General features: G+C 36.5%; 1 protein-coding gene across 8 annotated transcripts in view; it reads right to left on the reverse strand.

The window, feature by feature from the left end:
* The window catches only part of GOLGA4 (golgin A4), a 128,312-nt gene that overhangs the window by 6,237 nt on the left and 101,280 nt on the right, over nucleotides 1-20,795 (reverse strand). For 7 of the 8 annotated variants that reach the window (XM_047740740.1, XM_047740766.1, XM_047740756.1 and 4 more), the window contains 6 exons: nucleotides 19,482-19,595; nucleotides 19,311-19,331; nucleotides 18,909-18,977; nucleotides 16,364-16,439; nucleotides 9,053-9,156; nucleotides 4,059-4,145 (listed from right to left, as the gene is read on the reverse strand). In XM_047740740.1, coding sequence (XP_047596696.1) covers nucleotides 4,059-4,145; nucleotides 9,053-9,156; nucleotides 16,364-16,439; nucleotides 18,909-18,977; nucleotides 19,311-19,331; nucleotides 19,482-19,595 — 471 coding nt within the window. The remainder of the gene's footprint in view (nucleotides 1-4,058; nucleotides 4,146-9,052; nucleotides 9,157-16,363; nucleotides 16,440-18,908; nucleotides 18,978-19,310; nucleotides 19,332-19,481; nucleotides 19,596-20,795) is intronic. The other variant, XM_047740732.1, reaches the window with a different exon arrangement.

Here is a 20,795-nt window from a genome sequence, read left to right on the forward strand (position 1 = left end):
GAAACCACTTATTAAGTAATAACTGTTGTTTTCTGTAATGGGGTTTTCAAATACAGAGTGTAAAACTAACTGAGAGGGGAGAGGAGATAGAGTAAAAAGAGGTATATTGAGAAATACCTTATCAGCAGTTACAGAAATTCTTTGATCAATGCCAAAAAGCAAATACATAATCATCTGAGTCACAAAGCAAAGTTTTAGACTGCATTCCTCCTACAACACCCACTAAATAATGCAAACACTGGCGTGGCCATGCACCGTCAGCACAAAGTGCAGTCCACACTCTCTCTCAAGCACCCCCAAAATTAATGGGTGGGAAGGCAGCTCTGCAATGTGCTTGGGTTTGTTTTGGTTTACTTTTACCAGCTTTTCAGCCTCCAAAGCTAAAATAACAAAGTACTCAAGGTGCTGATTTTAAATACAATGGAAACTGTACTGCACATTTTAAAAAAATTACAGAAAACATCCAACTGGAACACACATTTAAAGCTAATGTCACTAAACAGTTTTTATTTTTTTTTTAAGATTTTATTTATTTATTAGACAGAGAGAGATCACAAGTAGGCAGAGAGGCAGGCAGAGAGAGAGGGGGAAGCAGGCTCACCGCTGAGCAGAGAGCCCAATGTGGGACTCGATCCCAGGACCCTGAGATCATGATCTGAGCCAAAGGCAGAGGCTTAACCCACTGAGCCACTCAGGCACCCACTAAACAGTTTTTAAATGCTCATTTAATAAACTCCTAAAAAAAAGCCTATTTTCTATATAGTTAAGAAAGATATCTTACATATTTACATTGAAAAGATATAAGTATCTTTCTATTGAATATCTCAATTATCTATTATAAGAAGAGAAGTCAATAAATAATTGGGACACCTGAGTGGCTCAGTCGGTTAAGCATCTGCCTCCAGCTCAGGTCATGATCCCAGGGTTCTGGGATCAAGGCTTGCATCGGGCTCCCTGCTCAACAGAGAGCCTGCTTCTCCCTCTCACTCTGCATCCCCTTGTGCTTGTGCTCTCTCTCTCAAATAAATAAATAACATCGTTAAAAAAAAAAAAGGAAAGGAAAACAGAATTCAGTCTGTTTTGCAGTGTTTTATTCTAATCAGCTACAGCTCATTGGACAGGAATAAAAAGTAAGTTATAATTTCAAGAGACTTGTTCAAAGACAATGGTTCTTACTGCTCATTTTATGAATGGTAGCAATCTTATAGGCTAGTATGTTTTTCGGTTCAACTTTCTCAATCAACAATCTGAATTTTTCATCAAATGTAAAAACCAACCATGAATCATTTTCAAATATCAAGAATCTCAAACCAAAAAAAGGTGACTCAAATTGATCTACAAGCCATCTTTGGGCCTCACTTCATGCTTATTATACATGATTTCATATTTCCTAAGCATCTATTTTTATTATTTGAATTATATTACTAGACATATCTTTTATTTGTGCATAATGTGTGCTGCCTCTTCCCCCTAAAACTAAAGGCTCCCACAAGGTCAACAATAATTCTCTTCCATATCTCCAATTTTCTTATACCTGCCACAATGAATAGAAGAATAGGTAACTGCTGAGTGAACTCATTCATTAAGAAAAAGCTAATGATGGATAAGACTCTGACTGAAGCAGCAGTGGAAAGAGTGGGACTTTCTTCCTGGGCAGGTCAGCCTTTGGGACAAGGGAAGATTATTTCAGGAAGAAATGAAGAGTCACCATTTCATCCCTACCTAGAATGAACACCTCTTTATCCAGGAATAAAGAGCATAATGTTTTTCAAAGATTTCTTTTCAATCAACCAAAAAAAAGAATTTCCATCTGCTTTAAAAGGTTTTTCTTTACATGGTTCACTATTTATATATATCAATTCAATTCATTTCCTTCAAGACAAACCAATCTAAGACTGCATGGGAGTATGGGGTGAAGGGAAATATTTCTCACCATATTGCCAAAGCCATGATAAAATGTAGCCCAACAGTAAGAGAAGAGTTTGCCATACCCCAACATCAAGATGATAAAGAGGCCATGGGAGAATGAACAAAGCTATATTAGATCATTTAAAAATATTGTCTTAAACTGGGCCATAATGACAGAATCATGGTGACAGGTTCCAATTGCACTGGAGAGTTTTATTTTCACAAAGACACAGCTGTTTTATTCAGTGAGGAGGAAAACTACTCCGAGTAACTACATGGTTTTAGAATTAACGTTTGCAATAATTTAAAACAATATTCTATTGACCAAGGGCATACATTATAGTGATATACTTCTTGTAAAAAATATTTGTCACCAGAAATAACTATAGAGGTATAACAATGTTTTTCAGGCCACTAGCTATAGGGAGGAATGCTTTCCCAAAAATACTTAAATGCCAACCAAAATAATTGCAACTGTCTCAGAAAATATACAAAAGGCATATGATATAGTATGCAATGGAGTACTGGGACAAAAGTCAGGGATGCTGGGATGACTTTAGAGAAAGCAAGAAGAGGAGGTCAGGATGTGCCTGAGGCACTGGGATTCCTTCACGACTGGCCCTGCGCAATGCATCAGAGGAGAGAAGCATCACATCTGGCTGGCTCAGTCGGCAGGGATGCAACTTTTTCTTTCTTTATTGTAAGTATGCTCCATGCCCAACACAGGACTTGAACTCATGACTCTGAGATCAAGAGTCACATGCTCTACCACCTGAGCCGGCCAGGTGCTCCAGGATACAATTCTTGATCTCAGGGCTATGAGTTCAAGCCCCATATCATGCATGGAGCCTAACTTTAAAAGAAAATAAATAAAATGGGCAAATTAAAAAAAGAAAGAAAGAAATGGCTGACAGGTGCAGGGTGTCTGGACTGGAGAGGAAAAGTCCTCCACTCAGGCTATCCCCAGATTTTTGGTTGAGTTCCATGGGTTAGAAACAAAACAAATTGGTAACCACTATAGGAAGGAAGACTGGGGCTCAAGATAAGCAAGAACTTTTGTAAGAGACATACTCTGTCTGTTCAGATAAGATGGGATGCTTCGAGAGGTTTACTGACTTAGTCCTTCTTACTGGAGATATTCAGTCATAGACTAACCCATCATAAAGGAGGAAATCTTTGCTTGCTTTAGCAAGGAGAGAGAAGAGAACAGTGGTGCTGGGATCATGAAACAAGAAATGGGAGGATGTGAACGGTGGTGTAGGCTACCAGCAAGACAAGAAAAGGAAGCAGAAAGAGAAAGCTGGGGCAGGACCTAAGACTTCACAAATTTCACACTCTGCTTAGAATGGATCTTCTTACTGAATTACCAGCCCAGGGCAAAAAGTTAGGCATGGGAATAATTCTGCGTAATTTATAAAATGTCTATTTGCTTCGTTTCAATTACAGCTGGCTACACACAAAGGTTCCTAGTTAATTCAGTTATCCACATTTCCCTTGCTGGGTATGTCAAAAACTCAAAAATGCTTAAATTCTTCACTCAGAATTATTGTATTTGAAAATAACTAAAGTAGGAAAGAAAGATGTAATCTATATAACATCAAACATCATGGTGTAAACTGGTTTTAAAAATTATTACTGGAGGGGCAACTGGGTGGCTCAGTCAGTTAAGCGGCTGCCTTTGGCTCGGGTCATGATCCCAGGGTTCTCAGAACTGAGCCCCGCATTGGGATCCCTGCTCGACGGGAAGCCTGCTTCTCCCTCTGCCTGCTTCTTCCCCTGCTTGTGCTTGTTCTCTCCCTCTCTCTCTGTCAAATAAATAAATAAATTAAATATTTAAAAAAAATTATTACTGGAGATACCAGAACAAATGCCTTTTCTGTACTTTCCATAAATAGCCCAAGTTCTGGAAATCCCACATACATCATATAAGGGTGTCAACCTCATACACGCTCTTGAAGAAGACTGTTCCTTCCTTGAGGACAGCAATTCATATTTGCCCTTGATTAAACTCTCCTAATGTAGATTCACTCTCACGTTTTAGGCTAGGTACAATAAAAACTAAACATTTAAAATATCTTTACCAACTCAAAGTTTTTACAAAAAGATAGGATAAAGTCGTCTTCTATCTGTAGCCTACTTTTAAAGCTTACCATAAGCCGAGCATCTTCTCTTTCCAAAATTTTCTGAGTCTGATCATCAGGGAACTTCAGTACAGTGGTTATAACCTTTGCCATAGTCTACAAGAAAAACAACAAGAGATGATCACTAATAGACAATGAAGCAGACGAAGTCTCACCCCATTCTGACATGTTCTGCTGGTGGGATTCTTTAGTGCTCTCAATGGAAGCCACAACCAAAGAAGTATGATGTGAAGGTATTAGTCAAGGAAATAGCAGTCAACACTAGAATTTCAATTTAAAAAGACTCCTCACAATGTCTGGGTTGATATTATTTCAAGAAGATGCAATTACAATAGCATGAAGCTATAAAGTTCTAATGCTCTTGGCCCTTTGTCTTAATTAAGATGAAACTTTATAACGCAATCATTTTATCAGGCTTTTTATTTGTAGAAATCTATCTAGTAAGTGATGTATTGCCAAACATATGCTCTAAATAATCAGAATTAGATACTCCCGAGTTCAGCTTTAACTAAATCACATCATATATCTCATAAACATGGGCTACTGCATGAACATGAACATGCTTAGTAGGTATTTTTTACAACATGCAGCACATCAGCCTAATAGAAATACAAATTACATTTTAAATAAACACAAGATGTTTTGTTTGGTAGAAAACATGATGAATCAAAACATTACACATGGTGGCTTGCAAAACAAGATCATAAATTGTGCAGATCTAAATGAATATACCGTAAGTCAGACTGTCACCCAAAAGTTCGTGGAAAATTCTCCTCAAAGGTGGAAATTCCCTATTTTGTATCAAGATGAGATGTTTTGAGGAAGACAGAGAGGAAAGAAGATACCTTATGAAATAAGATACACTCACGAAATAAGTAGGATAACAAAGTTCAGTGCTTACATACAAATTCAGGTGCTAGTGCTCTCCCCTGAGGATTCCCACAGGGGATGGCAGGGTCACCTAGAGAACTCAATCTACACTCTTGGTTCACAGTTAAACAGACTGTGTGTGTGTGTGTGTGTGTGTGTGTGTGAGAGAGAGAGAGAGAGAGAAGGCTGGGGACTAGAGGAGGTCACTGAGGAAAAGATGACATAATAGAGTTAACCAAAAATTTTACAAACTCACATCATATATAACGTATAATTATTTCCAGGAAGGAAAGAAATTAATGTTCTTAAAATTCTTATTATGTGCCAAGCCTAGGCAAGGCACTTTAGATACTTCTAATACTTATTTCAACTAGTAGTGTTTGTCCACCACAAATCCCATACGCAGCAAGATTTCAGCCCCCTTCCTTCCTTTCATCTTTACCTCTGCCATTTTGAGTATCAAGAAAATACCATTTAAAACAACGCAGTTCTTGGAGAATTCTAAAGGCATTTTACAAAACCTTCATCCTTTACATTGCATTGCCTAGATAGAATGGAATCTAATCTTCCATGCAAAACCAGTCTAGAAACTAAGCATACATGGCATGAAACGACAAGAGAAATATGAAGTAGTGATTGTTTCAATATTCTTTTCATTAACACTCTGAAACAATTTTTTAATGGTTTTTGGTATACTGTCTATGAAGACTGTTTTAAGGAATTAATTTCAATAGCTGGTAAGATTCAAAGTACCCAAAAGTCCACTTATATTCACTCTGAAACCACATACATGCACAAACAAACATGTCTACGAGTAAAACCCAAACTGTCGCTAGTTGTCCGTTCATGTTTCTAGACAATGTTAATGAGAAACCCACCTCTAAATTCATCAGTGATCCTGAAATTGCAGCAGATTACCCAGTAAAGATTTAAAGCTCTTTCCTGGCTTGCCAGAAAACTTAAACGGAGAAGCCCAGGCTCTCTGCCATACCTTGGGAAAGAACTCAGACTGTCTATTCTATATACAATATCCTCAGGCCCTGGGAAGTAAGGAAAAGTTCAAATGCGCCACCTGGTTTAGAGGTGGCATCTCCCGGCAGGTGTTCTTGAAGGAGGAGCTTTAATAAAGGTTAGGATGAGAAATACTTTCTACTGAAAAGGAAAACAGGTTGAATTTAGCATGGAGGATTAAAACCCAAGAAAAAGAAAGTGAAGGCCAGAAAAAAGAAGGGACACTTACTTAGCCTCATACTATAAGAATGTGTGTCCTACGTACAGTTTTCCTAAATAAATCATCTGCCTCATAAAATAAGGAACACTGTGTGCAAAAGCAGATGAAGAAACACAGGTGGGATGACAAACACATCCTGCGGGACGAGATACAACTGCAGATGAGGATCAAATCACAAAGGCCACAATACACTCTGGCTCACTTGAAAACCACAACCTGGTCTCCAGTTCAAATTCTTTGTTCGTGTGTAGAAATTAAGCAAATCAGTAAGAGATACATCTAAAACCAGCTCTGATCTTATCAATCTCTGCTCAAGGGCTAACTGCCCTCCCGCCACCCCCTTCCCCATCCCTACAGGTAAAACTCTGAAAACATTTCATGCCTTCCACACTCTGTGCCAGTCCAAAAGGAGTCACTTCCACCACAGAGCCAGTGTTTCAGTTGGACCAGACTACTTGTCATCCCAAAACCCACACTCAATTTCCTGCCTTGGACCTCTTGTCTAGGCTTCCCCTCCTGTCCTGAGTTCATCTATTAAAACCTAACCAGCCCCACATACCCCCCACCTGACTTTAAAGCCCAGCAGATACACATGCTTCTCCAAAATGTCCTTCTTGACCTTCCCATGAGTCAACAGTAGAACTCTCTGCCTCTCTTAACAGCCCCGACAACACTGTGGATCATTTTATGCTTAACTGCAAACAGGTCCACTTTCTTACTATATAATAAACTCCTTAAAATTAGGGATGGTGTAAAAAAAAACAAAACAAAAAACCCTAGTGATAGTGTCAAATTTCATCTTTCTACCCATCATGGTGATAAACAATGGGCCACATGTAGCAAGTGCTCAATAAATAAGCAGTAAATTGAGCCCGATAGTATCTATTGCCGATTTTCTATATTTACACCTGTAAAATGTGACAGCACAATGACAGACTAATCAACTGTAGTAACCAGATGCACTGAATGCTGACGATTAAAGACCAGAGAGAGCAATCTGCCACACGGATTCCTGGTCAGGTATTAGACAGGGCTGCCTGTGCTGCGAAGACACCCCTTCCAGTTGTTTCCTAAGTCACAGCCTAAAACGAGCTGCACAACCCAAAAAGCACAAGCTTGCACATGGCTGACAGGCACTGGTCCCAAACACACCTACGCTCAGACTGGCTCTTCCTTCAGGAGGACTCAGACTCTGTAGAGATTTCATCATCCTCAGTTAGCAACCTCCAGAAGACAGTTTGAGGCAGTCAGTCTCTTCATTTCACAGACCAAGAAAAGGTTAAATAATTTATTTAGCAAAACTGCATCACAGCTTTAGATTCACAAATGAACCAATAGAGCTAAAGTTCTGAGAAGCTTTTTTTTTTTTTTTAAGATACACCCCTCTCCCTTCCCTGCAATAACAAGGTAACATTAAATTATCTACCCCACCTCAGATACAGGCTACTATCCAATAAAGACTTAATAAGAGATCATTATATTTCATTAGCTTTAAAAAGCAGAAAATTAGCCTTGGCTATTCTTAGAATTTAAAAAAAACCTTTAAGAAAAAAAACCTGAATTACTATGAATTAACATACCTTCCTGTGTACATGTTCAGGATCACACTAGACATTACTTTAATTTGAAACTATTTGATACAATGAAGTGAGATTTCTATAGATATTAAGGATTCAAATGACTTGGAGCCCTATAACTCCTAGTGTTTAGCTGAATCTATAATCCATAAATTCATAATATTCTTTTAAGAGACTTTCTTATGCCCTTATACCCTTACTTTTTAGGCTTTAAATATATCTGCCAAATTCATCCCTGAACTGGTTTAGCACTCTCTGACTTAGTAACCCCCACCAGACCCATAAGTTAAGATACTGATTGCTTCTAAAAATGGAAAACTCATGACCCCATTCTCAGCCAAGGTATATGGACAATGTAGAAGTTTATGAAGGTAAAAAGTTGAAGTACTGTCAGAAAAATATTGCTTCAAATATAAAATTTTGAGAAAAGGCTCATGAATTTCCCTAAATACTTTCAGTTCAATTCAAGATACATTTATCAGGGTGCCTGGGTGGCTCAGTGGGTTAAGCCTCTGCCTTCGACTCAGGTCATTATCTCAGGGTCCTGGGATCGAGTCCCACATCGGGCTCTCTGCTCAGCAGGGAGCCTGCTTCTCCCTCTCCCTCTGCCTCCTGCTCTACCTACTTGTGCTCTCTCTGTTAAATAAGTAAATAAAATCTTCTTTAAAAAAAAAAATACATTTATCAAAAGTCCAATATAAGGCTCTTTTAAAAACACTGCAGGGGAGGCAAACAAGAGTAAGACAAAGGTATATACTCAAGAACCTTACAATAAATTTAACATTCCAGAAAACATATTTAGCCAAGCACTTTACTTATATAATGTAGTAATTTTAAAGATCGATATTCCATATGTATAGGAATGATTTTCTCACAGTGACTAAAGTACAGTATTTCTAAATATCTCTAAGTGACTACTTAATTCTCTGGTCTATTACTTAATTCTTAATTATAACCATTCCCAATACTTTTACCTTACCCTGAAAGTTTCCATGAAAATGAAATCTAACTTAAGATTTGAGGTCAAAAATAAAAATAGCCACATGTTTCACAAAGTACTAAGTTAATGAAATTTCAATTTTTAGTACTCATCATCCAACAGTATTTTTTAAATTAGTATTTTATAACTGTAACAAATATAAGCAGGATCTGTCAATACAATTTTGTAAGTAAGAACAATAACAAAATTACCTATTATCTATTATTAGCATGTATGGTCTGCCAACAGTAAAAATACAGCATCAATAGGTGTATTAAAGTACTAAAAGCAGGCACATTGCCTTTTAAATTAAGCCACATGCCAAATCATCAGAAATGATTTATACCTTAGTCTCACGACCCATCATATACTCAAAAAGCACTTTTCGCAAATACTCAAACTCGGTAGGTTCTCCAAGGAGCGAGACATCAGTGTGGTACAAATTGCCACCTGTCAAATAAAAAAAAAAAAAAACAGACCAAATTGTAAAGAAAAACCAGATAAGCTACTTATTACTTAAACACTAGACAAACTAAAGATTAAAGGAATAAAAAGAGGCATCGCCCTTGTATTAATTGTATTATACTGTATGGTATTACACATACATACACAAAGCATTCCAATTAGTATTTTTCTGATGAAAGAGAAAATAAGCATTATTACACAATTTTATTTCTCAATTTTAACTTCTCAAATTTATTTCCTCCTCCTCCTCCTTTTGGCATGGCAATTTTCAAAGACTATACTTAGGGAATATAAAGATTCCTTAAAACTGTATTTCTTTTCTCAGTATTATGTGGTTGGCTTCAGATTTTCCACAATGACTAAAATTAATAATCATTTTTATTTATTAAGAACTTAGTATCTCAGGGGCGCCTGGGTGGCTCAGTGGGTTAAGCCGCTGCCTTCGGCTCAGGTCATGATCCCAGGTCTGGGTTCGAGCCCCACATCGGGCTTTCTGCTCAGCAGGGAGCCTGCTTCCTCCTCTCTCTCTGCCTGCCTCTCTGCCTACTTGTGATTTCTCTCTGTCAAATAAATAAATAAAAAATCTTTAAAAAAAAAAGAACTTAGTATCTCAGAAAAGAATTCCAATTTTTCTAGTATTCCAAATCTAAAAGCACTTAAGTTTAAATCAAGTTTTCAAAACTTTTTGGATACATAGGGCAGATAAAGTAACTTGAAAATGCATGAAATATGAATGCCATTTTAGTGGTTTTCAAATATTTTGGTTCAATATCTTAAAGCCTGTCATAAAAAGTTAGAGTACATCTGTTAACCAAGGCCCATTTCAGCCTAAAAGTAAACAATAAATACAGTTCAGGTATATGAAATCACACTGAATATTATGTGTAAATTTATGCCTTGATAACCAAGGATTTTTTAAAAACTGAATATAGGAAATCACACTATGCAGCAAGATAATACAATAAAGCTTCTACTGTTGGACGATGAACTATACCTGAACCTCTAAATGCCAAAGCTGAAAGTGACCTTTCATTGTAACTTTACATTTCTTTTGGCTTAGAATTCAAACCACCATTTGTTCAGTAAAAAGAAACAAATGAAACTTCATGAAGTATTACTGACACATACAAGATTAGTAAAATCCTAACTGTCAGATAACATCAAGCACTGGTGAGTTTGCAGAACAATGGAAATGGCTGTGCACTGCCTGTGGAGTGTGAATGGGCACAACCACTACAGACAACAACCTGGCACTCCTTCGCAGAACTTCATAAAGTGGAAGACGAGCATATTCTATGATGCAAAAATTCAAGTCCTACCAATACATCCTAGAGAAGTGCTTCACATGTACACCAGAAGTCAATGTTCACAGTTACACTGTTTATAAAAGTAAAAGTGAAACAATTCAAAGGCCCACCAACAGGAGAATAAATAAAATATGGTATACAGATATAATGTATTATTACTAAATTCAGCATGTTAAATTATGGTTTCTAGAATGAAATTCAAAATCATAATGCTGGTTGATAAAAGGGCAGGAATATGCAGAATATATACAGTATATCATTTCTATACAGCCCAAAACATGTAAAACATTAAAGTCAATTGTTTTAGGAAACTGTATACATGCTGTAGCATGTTAACAGTGGTTACCCTTGGGAGAGAACAGAGAGACAGGAGACTGAAGAGCAGCACAAGAAGCATTGGCAATGTTCTAGAGGGCAAATTCATAGCTGTTAACCAACCCTCACACGTGATATTTACTTTGCATGCATTAGTATGTTTGGAATATTTCATTTTTAAAAAGTGTACACTTTTTTAAAGTCCCAGTTCACTCAAACCACACTTTGTAAATACAGAGCAACCAGAACTGAATAATGATAATGTACTATTTCCTCTTCAAAAGCCATTTATCTATATATCATACTTAAGTGTTTCATTCCCTTAGGTTGATGCAAATACAAGAGTTTACAATATTGTACCCTTTTCAGAAAATAATTGATTTTATCATTATAAACATGTAGATTACTTATGTATAGCCATTTTCCTGGACAAGTAATTAATACTGTTTTTCAATGCAAGTACCCTTTTTCTTGTCTTCTCCCTAAGAGTGTCATATAAAAGAAATTTCTTCCTCTTCTCATAATTCTTACTTTGGATTTTAAGCAATGAGAGTGGAAATCAGTTATTCAAAAAAGATGCTTGCCAGATTGTTTACCCATTGCTTTTTTTTCCTAAAGATTTTATTTATTTATTTGACAGAGAGAGAGAGATCATAAGTAGGCAGAGAGGCAGGCAGAGAGAGAGGGGGAAGCAGGCTCCCTGAGGAGCAGAGAGCCCAATGCGGGCCTCCATCCCAGGACCCTGAGATCATCACCGGGGCCAAAGGCAGTGGCTTAACCCATTGAGCCACCCAGGCACCCTACTCAGCATTTTTTTTTTAAGATTTTATTTATTTATTTGACAGAGAGAGAGAGCACAAGCAGGGGAAGAGGCAGAGGGAGAGGGAGAAGCAGGCTCCCTGCAGAGCAGGGGAAGCCTGATATGGGACTCTATCCCAGGACTCTGGGATCATGACCTGAGCTAAAGGCAGTGGCTTAACCCACTGAGCCACCAGGTGCTCCTACTCAGCATTTTTTTTCCTACTCAGCTTTTTTAATACAGTACATTACATAGGCCCAATCCCAAAATGTACAACTGGAAAATCAATTTAACTACACTGAACACTATCGTAATCAACTAAGTGTATTACAGATAATTTTAGTTAAAAGCAGGCTTGGTTCAGATTTTCTTTAAAACTGTACATGAATTTATTTAATTGGAAAGTAAAAATAAAAAACTACTTTTACATTTACAATCACACCTAAGAATAAATGTAACAAAAGAGGTACAAGAGAACTACTCAGAACAATAAACTTTATTGACAGAAATTAAAGAAGACCTAAGTAAATGTTGAAAGATATCATGATTATGGGTTGGAGACTCAATACCATAGAAGTGCCAATTCTCTTCAATTTTCCCACACATTCAATGCAATTCTAATCAAAATCCTCTCAGTTCTGGGTGTCTGTTGTGAGTATAACTTGACAATCTGATTCTAAAACTTAAATGGACATTCAAAGAGCTAAGGATAGCTAAGATACTCTTGAAAAACATAAAGTGGGAGGGCTTCCCCAGCTAAACAGCAAGATAGGCTATTAAGTCATCATAATTAATAGAGTGAAGTGTTAGAGCAGGCATAGACAAATCCAGCAGACTACAGCTGCTAAAACAGACACACAAAAATATGGAAATAAATAAAATCTTTAAAAAATATATGGAATAACTAAGTCAGGCAAAAAGAACTTATTCTGCTTTCCCTGTATGAGCTATACTTCAAGGTAACCACATAGATAACGTGGGAACATTTCCATTTACAGAAGAATTCCAGTTAATATCTGCACAAGAAATGGGAGAATGTGAATATCACCATTACACAATGACTAGTGAAACAACAGATCTTGGCAAACAGTCCCCACCAGGTGCTAAAATCTAAGGTGAAAGGTGATGAGTCAGACTGATGACACGTGGAACTGTGTAAAAGTGGTTACAAAAAAAACATGTGTCTTTTGATGTGAAACAACATACAGTCTGGCTCCCTTTGAAGTAACAAAAATCTAAATCTGACCAAGCCCCTCATTCTAACTATGAGGGGATGGATGGAGCATCGAGAATTCAGAAGGCCTTAAACTTACACACTAGTTAATTTGGTCTCTTTAACAAATAAATAACAAGAGGAAAGAGAAAGGGAAAGGGAGAGGGACAAGGAATCTAGAGTTTTAAAAAGAGATTTAAGTGATTTCTCAACCAAAGTAGTATGGGTACTACCTGGCTACTGATTCAAATAAATCAGCGGTTTCCCACCACCAATACCAGAAAACATTTACAAAAGTCTGAACAGTAAACAGGTAAACAGATTTACCTAAACAGGTCTGAACACTGACTGGTTATTTGATTAAGGAATTACTGTGAAATTTTTAAGTGTGATATTAGTACCATGGTTATTTCTAAGGAATCCTCTGTAAAGATATATACTGAAAAATTTACATATGAAATAAGATATAATATCTATGACTTATTTTAAAATAATCCAATGACTAAGAATAGGAAAGGCTGGGGTAGAGATGAACCAAGATTAGCTATGGCTTGATAATTCTGGAGGGTGGCTGATGTGTACATGTGTGTTCATTATACACATTATACACAATAATATTCATTATTTTTCTATATGTCTAAAAAATTCCATAATAAAAAATTCAAACAGAAGACAATAAAGAAAGAAAATAGCAACAAGTACAATATCTTTATGTTATATATATATATATGTATATATATATATACACACACTGTATAAATACTATATATATGCTATATAGGTATATGTACTATATTCTGAATATTAATCCTTATTTTTATAATATGTATATATATATATAAACAAGGATTAATATTCAGAATTTTTTAAAAACTCCTGTAAATCAATGAGAAAATGATAGATAATTCTAGAAAACAACAACAAAAAAGAAATGGAGAGGAACTTCACAAAAGAAATATACACAGCTAAAATGAGTGAATAAAAAATGAACTACTGGGATGCCTAGATGGCTCAGCCAGTTGAGAATCCACATCTTGGTTTCAGCTCAGGTCATGATCTCAGGGTCGTGGGACTGATCCCCAAGTCAGGCTCCTCGCTTGGCACAGAATTCGCTTGAGATTTTCTCCCTCTCCCTCCTCCTGTGCCCCTCCCACATCTGTGCACGCTTGCTCCCTCTCAAATAAATAAATAAAATCTTTTTTTAAAAAAGAACAATCAAGTAAGATGTTCAACCTGAATATGAATAAGAGAGATGTAATTAAAATTACAAGTCACAGCACAGAATTTAATCAGTGAAGCATTAAATGGCCTTAATAAATCCAGTACTGCTAAGGAGCTAGAGTGATGAGAGTTCTTATCCACAGCTGGTGAGAATGAAAATTAGTACAAAAAAATATAGAAAAGAGTTTCCTACATTATCTTCAAATTGTATCTAGTTTGGCCAACCTGGGATAGGATGTGCACAAGAATGTTCATATCCTATGACTCAGCAATTCCAGTCTTAGTTGTACAGAGAAAATGTTCCACATGAGACATGTATAAGAATGTACAAAATTAGTAAAAGGAAATGAGTGAACCAGAGCTACACACAACATGGATGCACCTCAAAACTTAAGCAAAAGAAAAAATACAAGCTTACAGTTTGATTCTATTATGTAAAGTTCCAAAACAAGCAAAAGCTAAACAAAATATTGCTTAGCAATATATATGTAGGTGGTAAACAATAAAGAACAAGAGAACAGTTAACATACAGTCAGGAAAAAAAAGCCAATGGAGGAGAGGAATAAAGCTATTATTGCAGAGGCCTACACAGAGGTTTTGAAGAACTAGTTAACTTTTTATTTCTTCCTGCCTGGTGGATGCTCATTCTACTCTACTCTTTAAAGAGGAAGCATGGTGAAGAGATTACTGTGCATATTCAATTACACTGCCCAGGTTGTGAGAGAATTAAAAGAGCCAACATACAAAACAAGACCTGGCACTTAGTGCTATTCAGGTATCCCCTGCCATCCGAAAATTCATGTGACGCTTTTACAAAAACCTACATTAGTACCTGTCTTTGGTAACTGAAAAAATCTGAAGAGGTTTTTGGCTTTTATGAAAAAGGCAAAAAGTGAAAATAGTGTTCAGCTTTTGTTTCGTGGCGAGCCATTAGGGAGGCAGCACACACCTCCAGCAACAGGACTGGCTCCACCAAGCTCCCTCCCCAGGAACCACACTCAGTTTCAAGCTGCCAGAGCTCTGAACTGTGTACGTAAGCATTTATGTTTTATCTCGACTTATTCTGTGCATCTGTTAGTAAGACGTTTCCTAAAGTATCCGAAAGCCTAAGAGAGGGTATTTTTTGGGTCTAGGAATGCTAAAAATGTTTTCCATATAAACTAACTGTAATTGCTTCTTTGCTTTACACCATTTCCGCTTATGAAAGGTATCACAGGAATGCTCTACTTTTGGATGGTAGAGGAGACTTGCATATGTGTTAATAAATACACTGTACACGTGTGTTCATTTTATAATTCAAAACTGAGCACAAAAGAAAATTATAAAAATCTTAAGTTGAGACAAATGAAAAGAATCAATATTATTCTCTATGTAGTATTAAGCACTGACTCAGCAGTTGAGCTGACAATCGTATGTGCTGACTTAGATATGGCAAACATTCCTTATAGCCAGAGTCTTCTCTGCAATGAGCCAAGGGACACTTCCAAGCTGGTTTTCTTTTGTTTTTAAAGAGCATTCAGGAGAGAATCCAAAGCAAGTCCTCGTTTAATTTAATTAAAAATTGTATAATATCTTGTGTTATTTCATTGCGATAAGTAAGAGCTTTCAAAACCACAATGTAAAATGATTTAGATTTACGCCCTAGGGCTCTCCTGAAAAAACAGAAAGCTTTACAAAACATTTAGCAAAATAAAACTATTCTTAATGAAGTGAGGCAGCAAAACAGAAGGGAAAATTGTTATGAGATTATTCAAAGATCATGGTTATCTCAAGGGAACAACTATATAAACACTCAGGCTCATCTTTAAAATCCTCTGTAAGTGGCATATATTATTTCAAGCAAGAGAATGTTTCCAAATCACCCTCTCCTACCTTGAATACAAGAATTTTTATGGAATCATTTTCTCCTTCATCTGAGTTTAATATTAGTAATTATAGCATTACGGTAATAGTAAAAAACAGAATCATCTAAAAGATATAACTGTCTGTATGAGTACATGTCGTAGATTATGTAAGTGTTTGCAAACATACAGAAGAGTCTGGAAAAAATATACATAAAGGTTGGTTCCATCTGGAGAGTGCAGAATAAAGTGAGAACCTGCAGTTCCACTTACACACTGCAGCACTGTTTTGATTTTTTTTTTTTTTTGGTAACAAATATGCGTTATTTTTATTTTAGATTACTATCATTCCTTCCTTAAAACTAGCTGTTACTGGTGAATTACAAAAGTAAAATATACTCATTGTAAAGAGCAGATTAGCAAAGACAAAAATAAAACTCCTCCATAAATCCAGCAATAAGAGAGAACCATGGATAACACGAGAGATCATTCATACCTTTGTACGGTGTCCCCACAGTTGTTGCATATGCATTCTTTTCATATTTCTTCAAACGGTCTTCTAAATTGTGAATCTAAAAGTAACAAATATTCAAATCATATCATAAGATTAATATGGAAACCATATGTAAAAGAAAGGACTGCTATAGCTACTAGATTCTTTCATACTTAAAAGACAGAATACAGGCATATATAATTAATATAAATGGTTTCTTAGATATGACACTAAAAGCACAGGGAATAAAAGAGAAAATATACAAAATGATCTTTATCAAAAGTAAAACTTTTGTGCCTCAAATGATATTATCAGAAAGTGAAAAGACACCCACAGAATGGACAAAATACTTGCAAATTCCTTATCTCATAAGGGACTTGTACTCAGAATAGATAAAGAATACAACTGAACAAGAAACCAAATAACCCAACTAAAAAATGAGCAAAGGGCTTAAACGAGTTGCTCCAAATAATACATACAAATGACCAACAAGCAGATATTAAGATGTCCAACTTTAGTCATTAGAAAAATGCAAATTAAATCCATAATGAGATAGTTCATACCAACTTGTTGGTGAGGATGTGGAAAAATAAGAATCCTTATATGAATTTGTTAGTGGGAATGTAAAATGGTGCCACTATGTATTCTGGTGGTTCATCAGAAAAGCTGAACATAAAATTACCAAATGATCTAACAGTTCCATTCCTGGGTATATACCCCAAAGAACTGCAAATAGGTGCTCAAATAAAAACTTGTACAGGATGTTCCTGACAGCACTATACGTAATACCCAAAAGGAAGAAATAATCCAAACATTCATAAACTGATGAATGAAGTATATAGGTATATCCTTATAATGAAATAATATTCAGCCATAAAAAGGAATAAAGTAGGGACGCCTGGGTGGCTCAGTTGGTTAAGCAGCTGCCTTCGGCTCAGGTCATGATCCCAGCGTCCTGGGATCGAGTCCCACATCGGGCTCCTTGCTCATCGGGGAGCCTGCTTCTCCCTCTGCCTCTGCCTGCCATTCTGTCTGCCTGTGCTTGCTCTCTCTCCCTCTCTCTCTGGCAAATAAATAAATAAAATCTTAAAAAAAAAAAAAAAAAGGAATAAAGTACTGATACATGCTACACTGATGAATCTTAAAAACACTGTGCTAGGTAAAATAAGCCAGATAAGAAAGGTTATGTTTTATGTGATTTTATTTATATAAAATACTTGTAAGAGGCAAATTTATAGACGCAGGATTAGATTAGTTAGTAGTTGCCAGGAGGTAATGGGGAGTATTGCTTCACAGGTATGAGTTTCCTTATAGGGTGTGATGAAATGTTCTGGAACTAGATAATAATTTTCAAAACACTGTGAATGAACTACATGTCAATCAACTATGCACTTTAAATTGGTCAAAATGTCAATTTTATGTGTGTTTCACCACCACAAAAATAACTAATACAAAAATTGCCATGCTAGCACAGTTTAAAGATTTGAGGATGCTATAAGAAGGGAGTTTTAAAGCAGTAACCTTGAGAATAAATGAGAAAAGATAAACCACTGGGAAACAGAAAAAAAATAAAGTAGCATTGGGACTTAGCATCTATTTTTATGATTTAAAAAATGTATATATTGTAAAAGTTTTCAAACATAATTGACCACAGAGAATATAGTACAATCCATGCCCATATATATCTATCCATTACCTAATTTCAACAACTGGCAAGATTTTTGTATGTATGACTTTTAAGAAAACTGGAAAATTAGGGCACCTGGGTGGCTGAGTCGGTTAAGCACTAGACTCTAGATTTCAGCCCCGGTCATGATCTCAGAGCTGTGAGATCAAGCCCCATGTTGGGCTCTGCACTAAGTGGGAAAGCTGCCTGAGATTCCCTTTCCTTCTCCCTTTGTCCCTCTCCTGCTTGGATGTGTGCTCTCTCTCTCAAATAAATAATTTTTAAAACAAAACAAAACAAAAACTGGAAAATCCCTGGAGATGTAACCTTCAAAGAGCCTGCTGACTTGTATCACTATTCCTCCAGAATTTGGAAAAAAAGACTACTGCAGATGATGCACCACAGATTCACATACTGGTATTTTCATGCTTATGCATCCTTCTAGACATATAAACACAGTCCTATTTAAATCTAATTACTGGATAATATATGGATAAAATTTATTATATCAAGACAATTTAACTACTAGGAAAAAGTAGTAAAGATTATGTCAACAGATTTTCCCTCTGATAAAAACAAAAGCATCTTTTTTTAAAACTTAAGTCATTGCAAATAAACACATAATTTTATCCAAGATGTTAAACACTAGAAAGAATAAGATGCAATGTTCTTGTTTAAATACATGTGATCATGAATTTAAGAGATATCCTCCAGCAACTTCATATTTGGAAATAAAATTTCTTGTGTAAGACAAAACTGCAAAGCCAGCTATTAAATGAGTATTATATCAGTTCGTTTTTAAAAATTAGCTAAATGAGATCCAAGTACATAAAAACATAAATTAAGTCAGTTCAAAATAAAAGGCAACAATTAAACCTGTACCTGTTCTCTGAACTCTTGCTCTTTCAACTTTGAATCACTGATTAGAGTAGTCTTCTGTGCTAGTTGTGTCTAAAAAAACAAGAAGTCAGATCTGAAATGCATATGCGTTTCATCATTGCCTGGTAAATTATCTTTGTTTTTAACTTTTAGAACACAAAATACTCCTGGGGCACCTGGGTGGCTCAGCTGGTAAAGCACCTGACTTCGGATCATGTCGTGATCTCAGGATCCTGGAATTGAGCCCCACATCGGGCTTCCAGCTCAATGGAGAGTCTGCTTGGACCTCTGCCCCTGTCCCACCCCCCACTTGTGCTCTCTCTCAAATAAATAAAATCTTTAAGAAAAAAAACCCACAAAATACTCCTGAAAATATACTGTTTTCAGTCAAATTCAATGACTTACCTGTAACTCCATAATTGTTATCTGAAAAGGGAAAAGAAAAAAATGAGTATATTCTACACTAAAGTCTATAAGAAACAATAAAAAGGAATAAAATGAAATAACAAGAAAATAAAAATTTAAGTGTTTTAGTCTTAAGAGAGTGATAAGATTTCAGAGTCCAGTTCCTCTCACTTTGTCATTGCCAGGGCTGTCCTCCTGCTGCAGCCTTTCCTGGTACTTATTCTGTAGCTCCTCCAGCTGAGTCTGCAGGTCCATTACTTTAGCAGTCATTTCTTCTTCACGAGCCTTTAGGATAAAAAAAGAAAAAGTGCTAATGAACAGAGCAAAAAGAACATCATAGACGCAACAGAGTATTGAGAAAACTACCTCTGAAGGAGAAACAAATACCTAAATATTTCTGGAGACACAAACCACTGTTTCTATTGTTGTTTGCGACTATGCTCAAACACCTTCCTTCATGTCCCACTTTTTTTTTTTTTTCAATGTATAGATTTTTTTTTTTTTCAGCATAACAGTATTCATTATTTTTGCACCACACCCAGTGCTCCATGCAATCTGTGCCCTCTACAATACCCACCACCTGGTGCCCCCAACCTCCCACCCCCCACCCCTTCAAAATTCTCAGATCGTTTTTCAGAGTCCATAGTCTCTCATGGTTCACCTCCCCTTCCAATTTCCCTCAACTCCCTTCTCCTCTCCATCTCCCCTTGTCCTCCATGCTATTTGTTATGCTCCACAAATAAGTGAAACCATATGATAATTGACTCTCTCTGCTTGACTTATTTCACTCAGCATAATCTCTTCCAGTCCCGTTCATGTCCCACTTTTAACACCAACGCCGCTATTCCCGCCATACTACTGTCCCCTCCCCAACTCTGTCCCCACCCCATAAAGTCCATTAAGCAGTTTCTTCTCCCTTAAGCTAGGGTTCCCAGGCTTGACCATCAGGTATGTAACAGTGTGGTGACAGAACTTGAACACAGAGCCTGTGCGTTAGGGACTCTGCCCTTTTCTACATTAGGATTTGATTTCCAGAAAATATCCATTAATACAAAGTAGGAGATACTGTTAGGCACAGCACTGATCAACCAGCCCACAACTTACTGATCACAAGACATTGTGGAGGTTTTTCTCAACCCTTCAGATAAGCTGTGTAAATCAGGAAATGATTCTTTGTCCTGGCTCAGCAAACCTGAACACCTATACATCTGTCCCCAAACCACACCAGTGGTTCTTTAAGGTAAAATGTTCAACTAAACTCTATTTTTGGGAAAAAACAAAAAACAAAAAACAAAAAAAAAAAAACCATTGTGTAATGTATTAAAAACCATGTAATCTCTCCATTTGCCCTGAACTTTGCAAAAAAAAAAAAAACAAAAAAAAAACAGACAAGCCTGCAAAAGTATATGTGACTTATTGGTCCAAAAATCCTACTTAGAAAATTTGGTATACAAATCATCTCTCTCTTCTGTTTTGACTGCCCTA

The sequence above is a fragment of the Lutra lutra genome, chromosome 1, assembly GCF_902655055.1.
Source record: "Lutra lutra chromosome 1, mLutLut1.2, whole genome shotgun sequence".
NCBI lineage: Eukaryota > Metazoa > Chordata > Mammalia > Carnivora > Mustelidae > Lutra > Lutra lutra.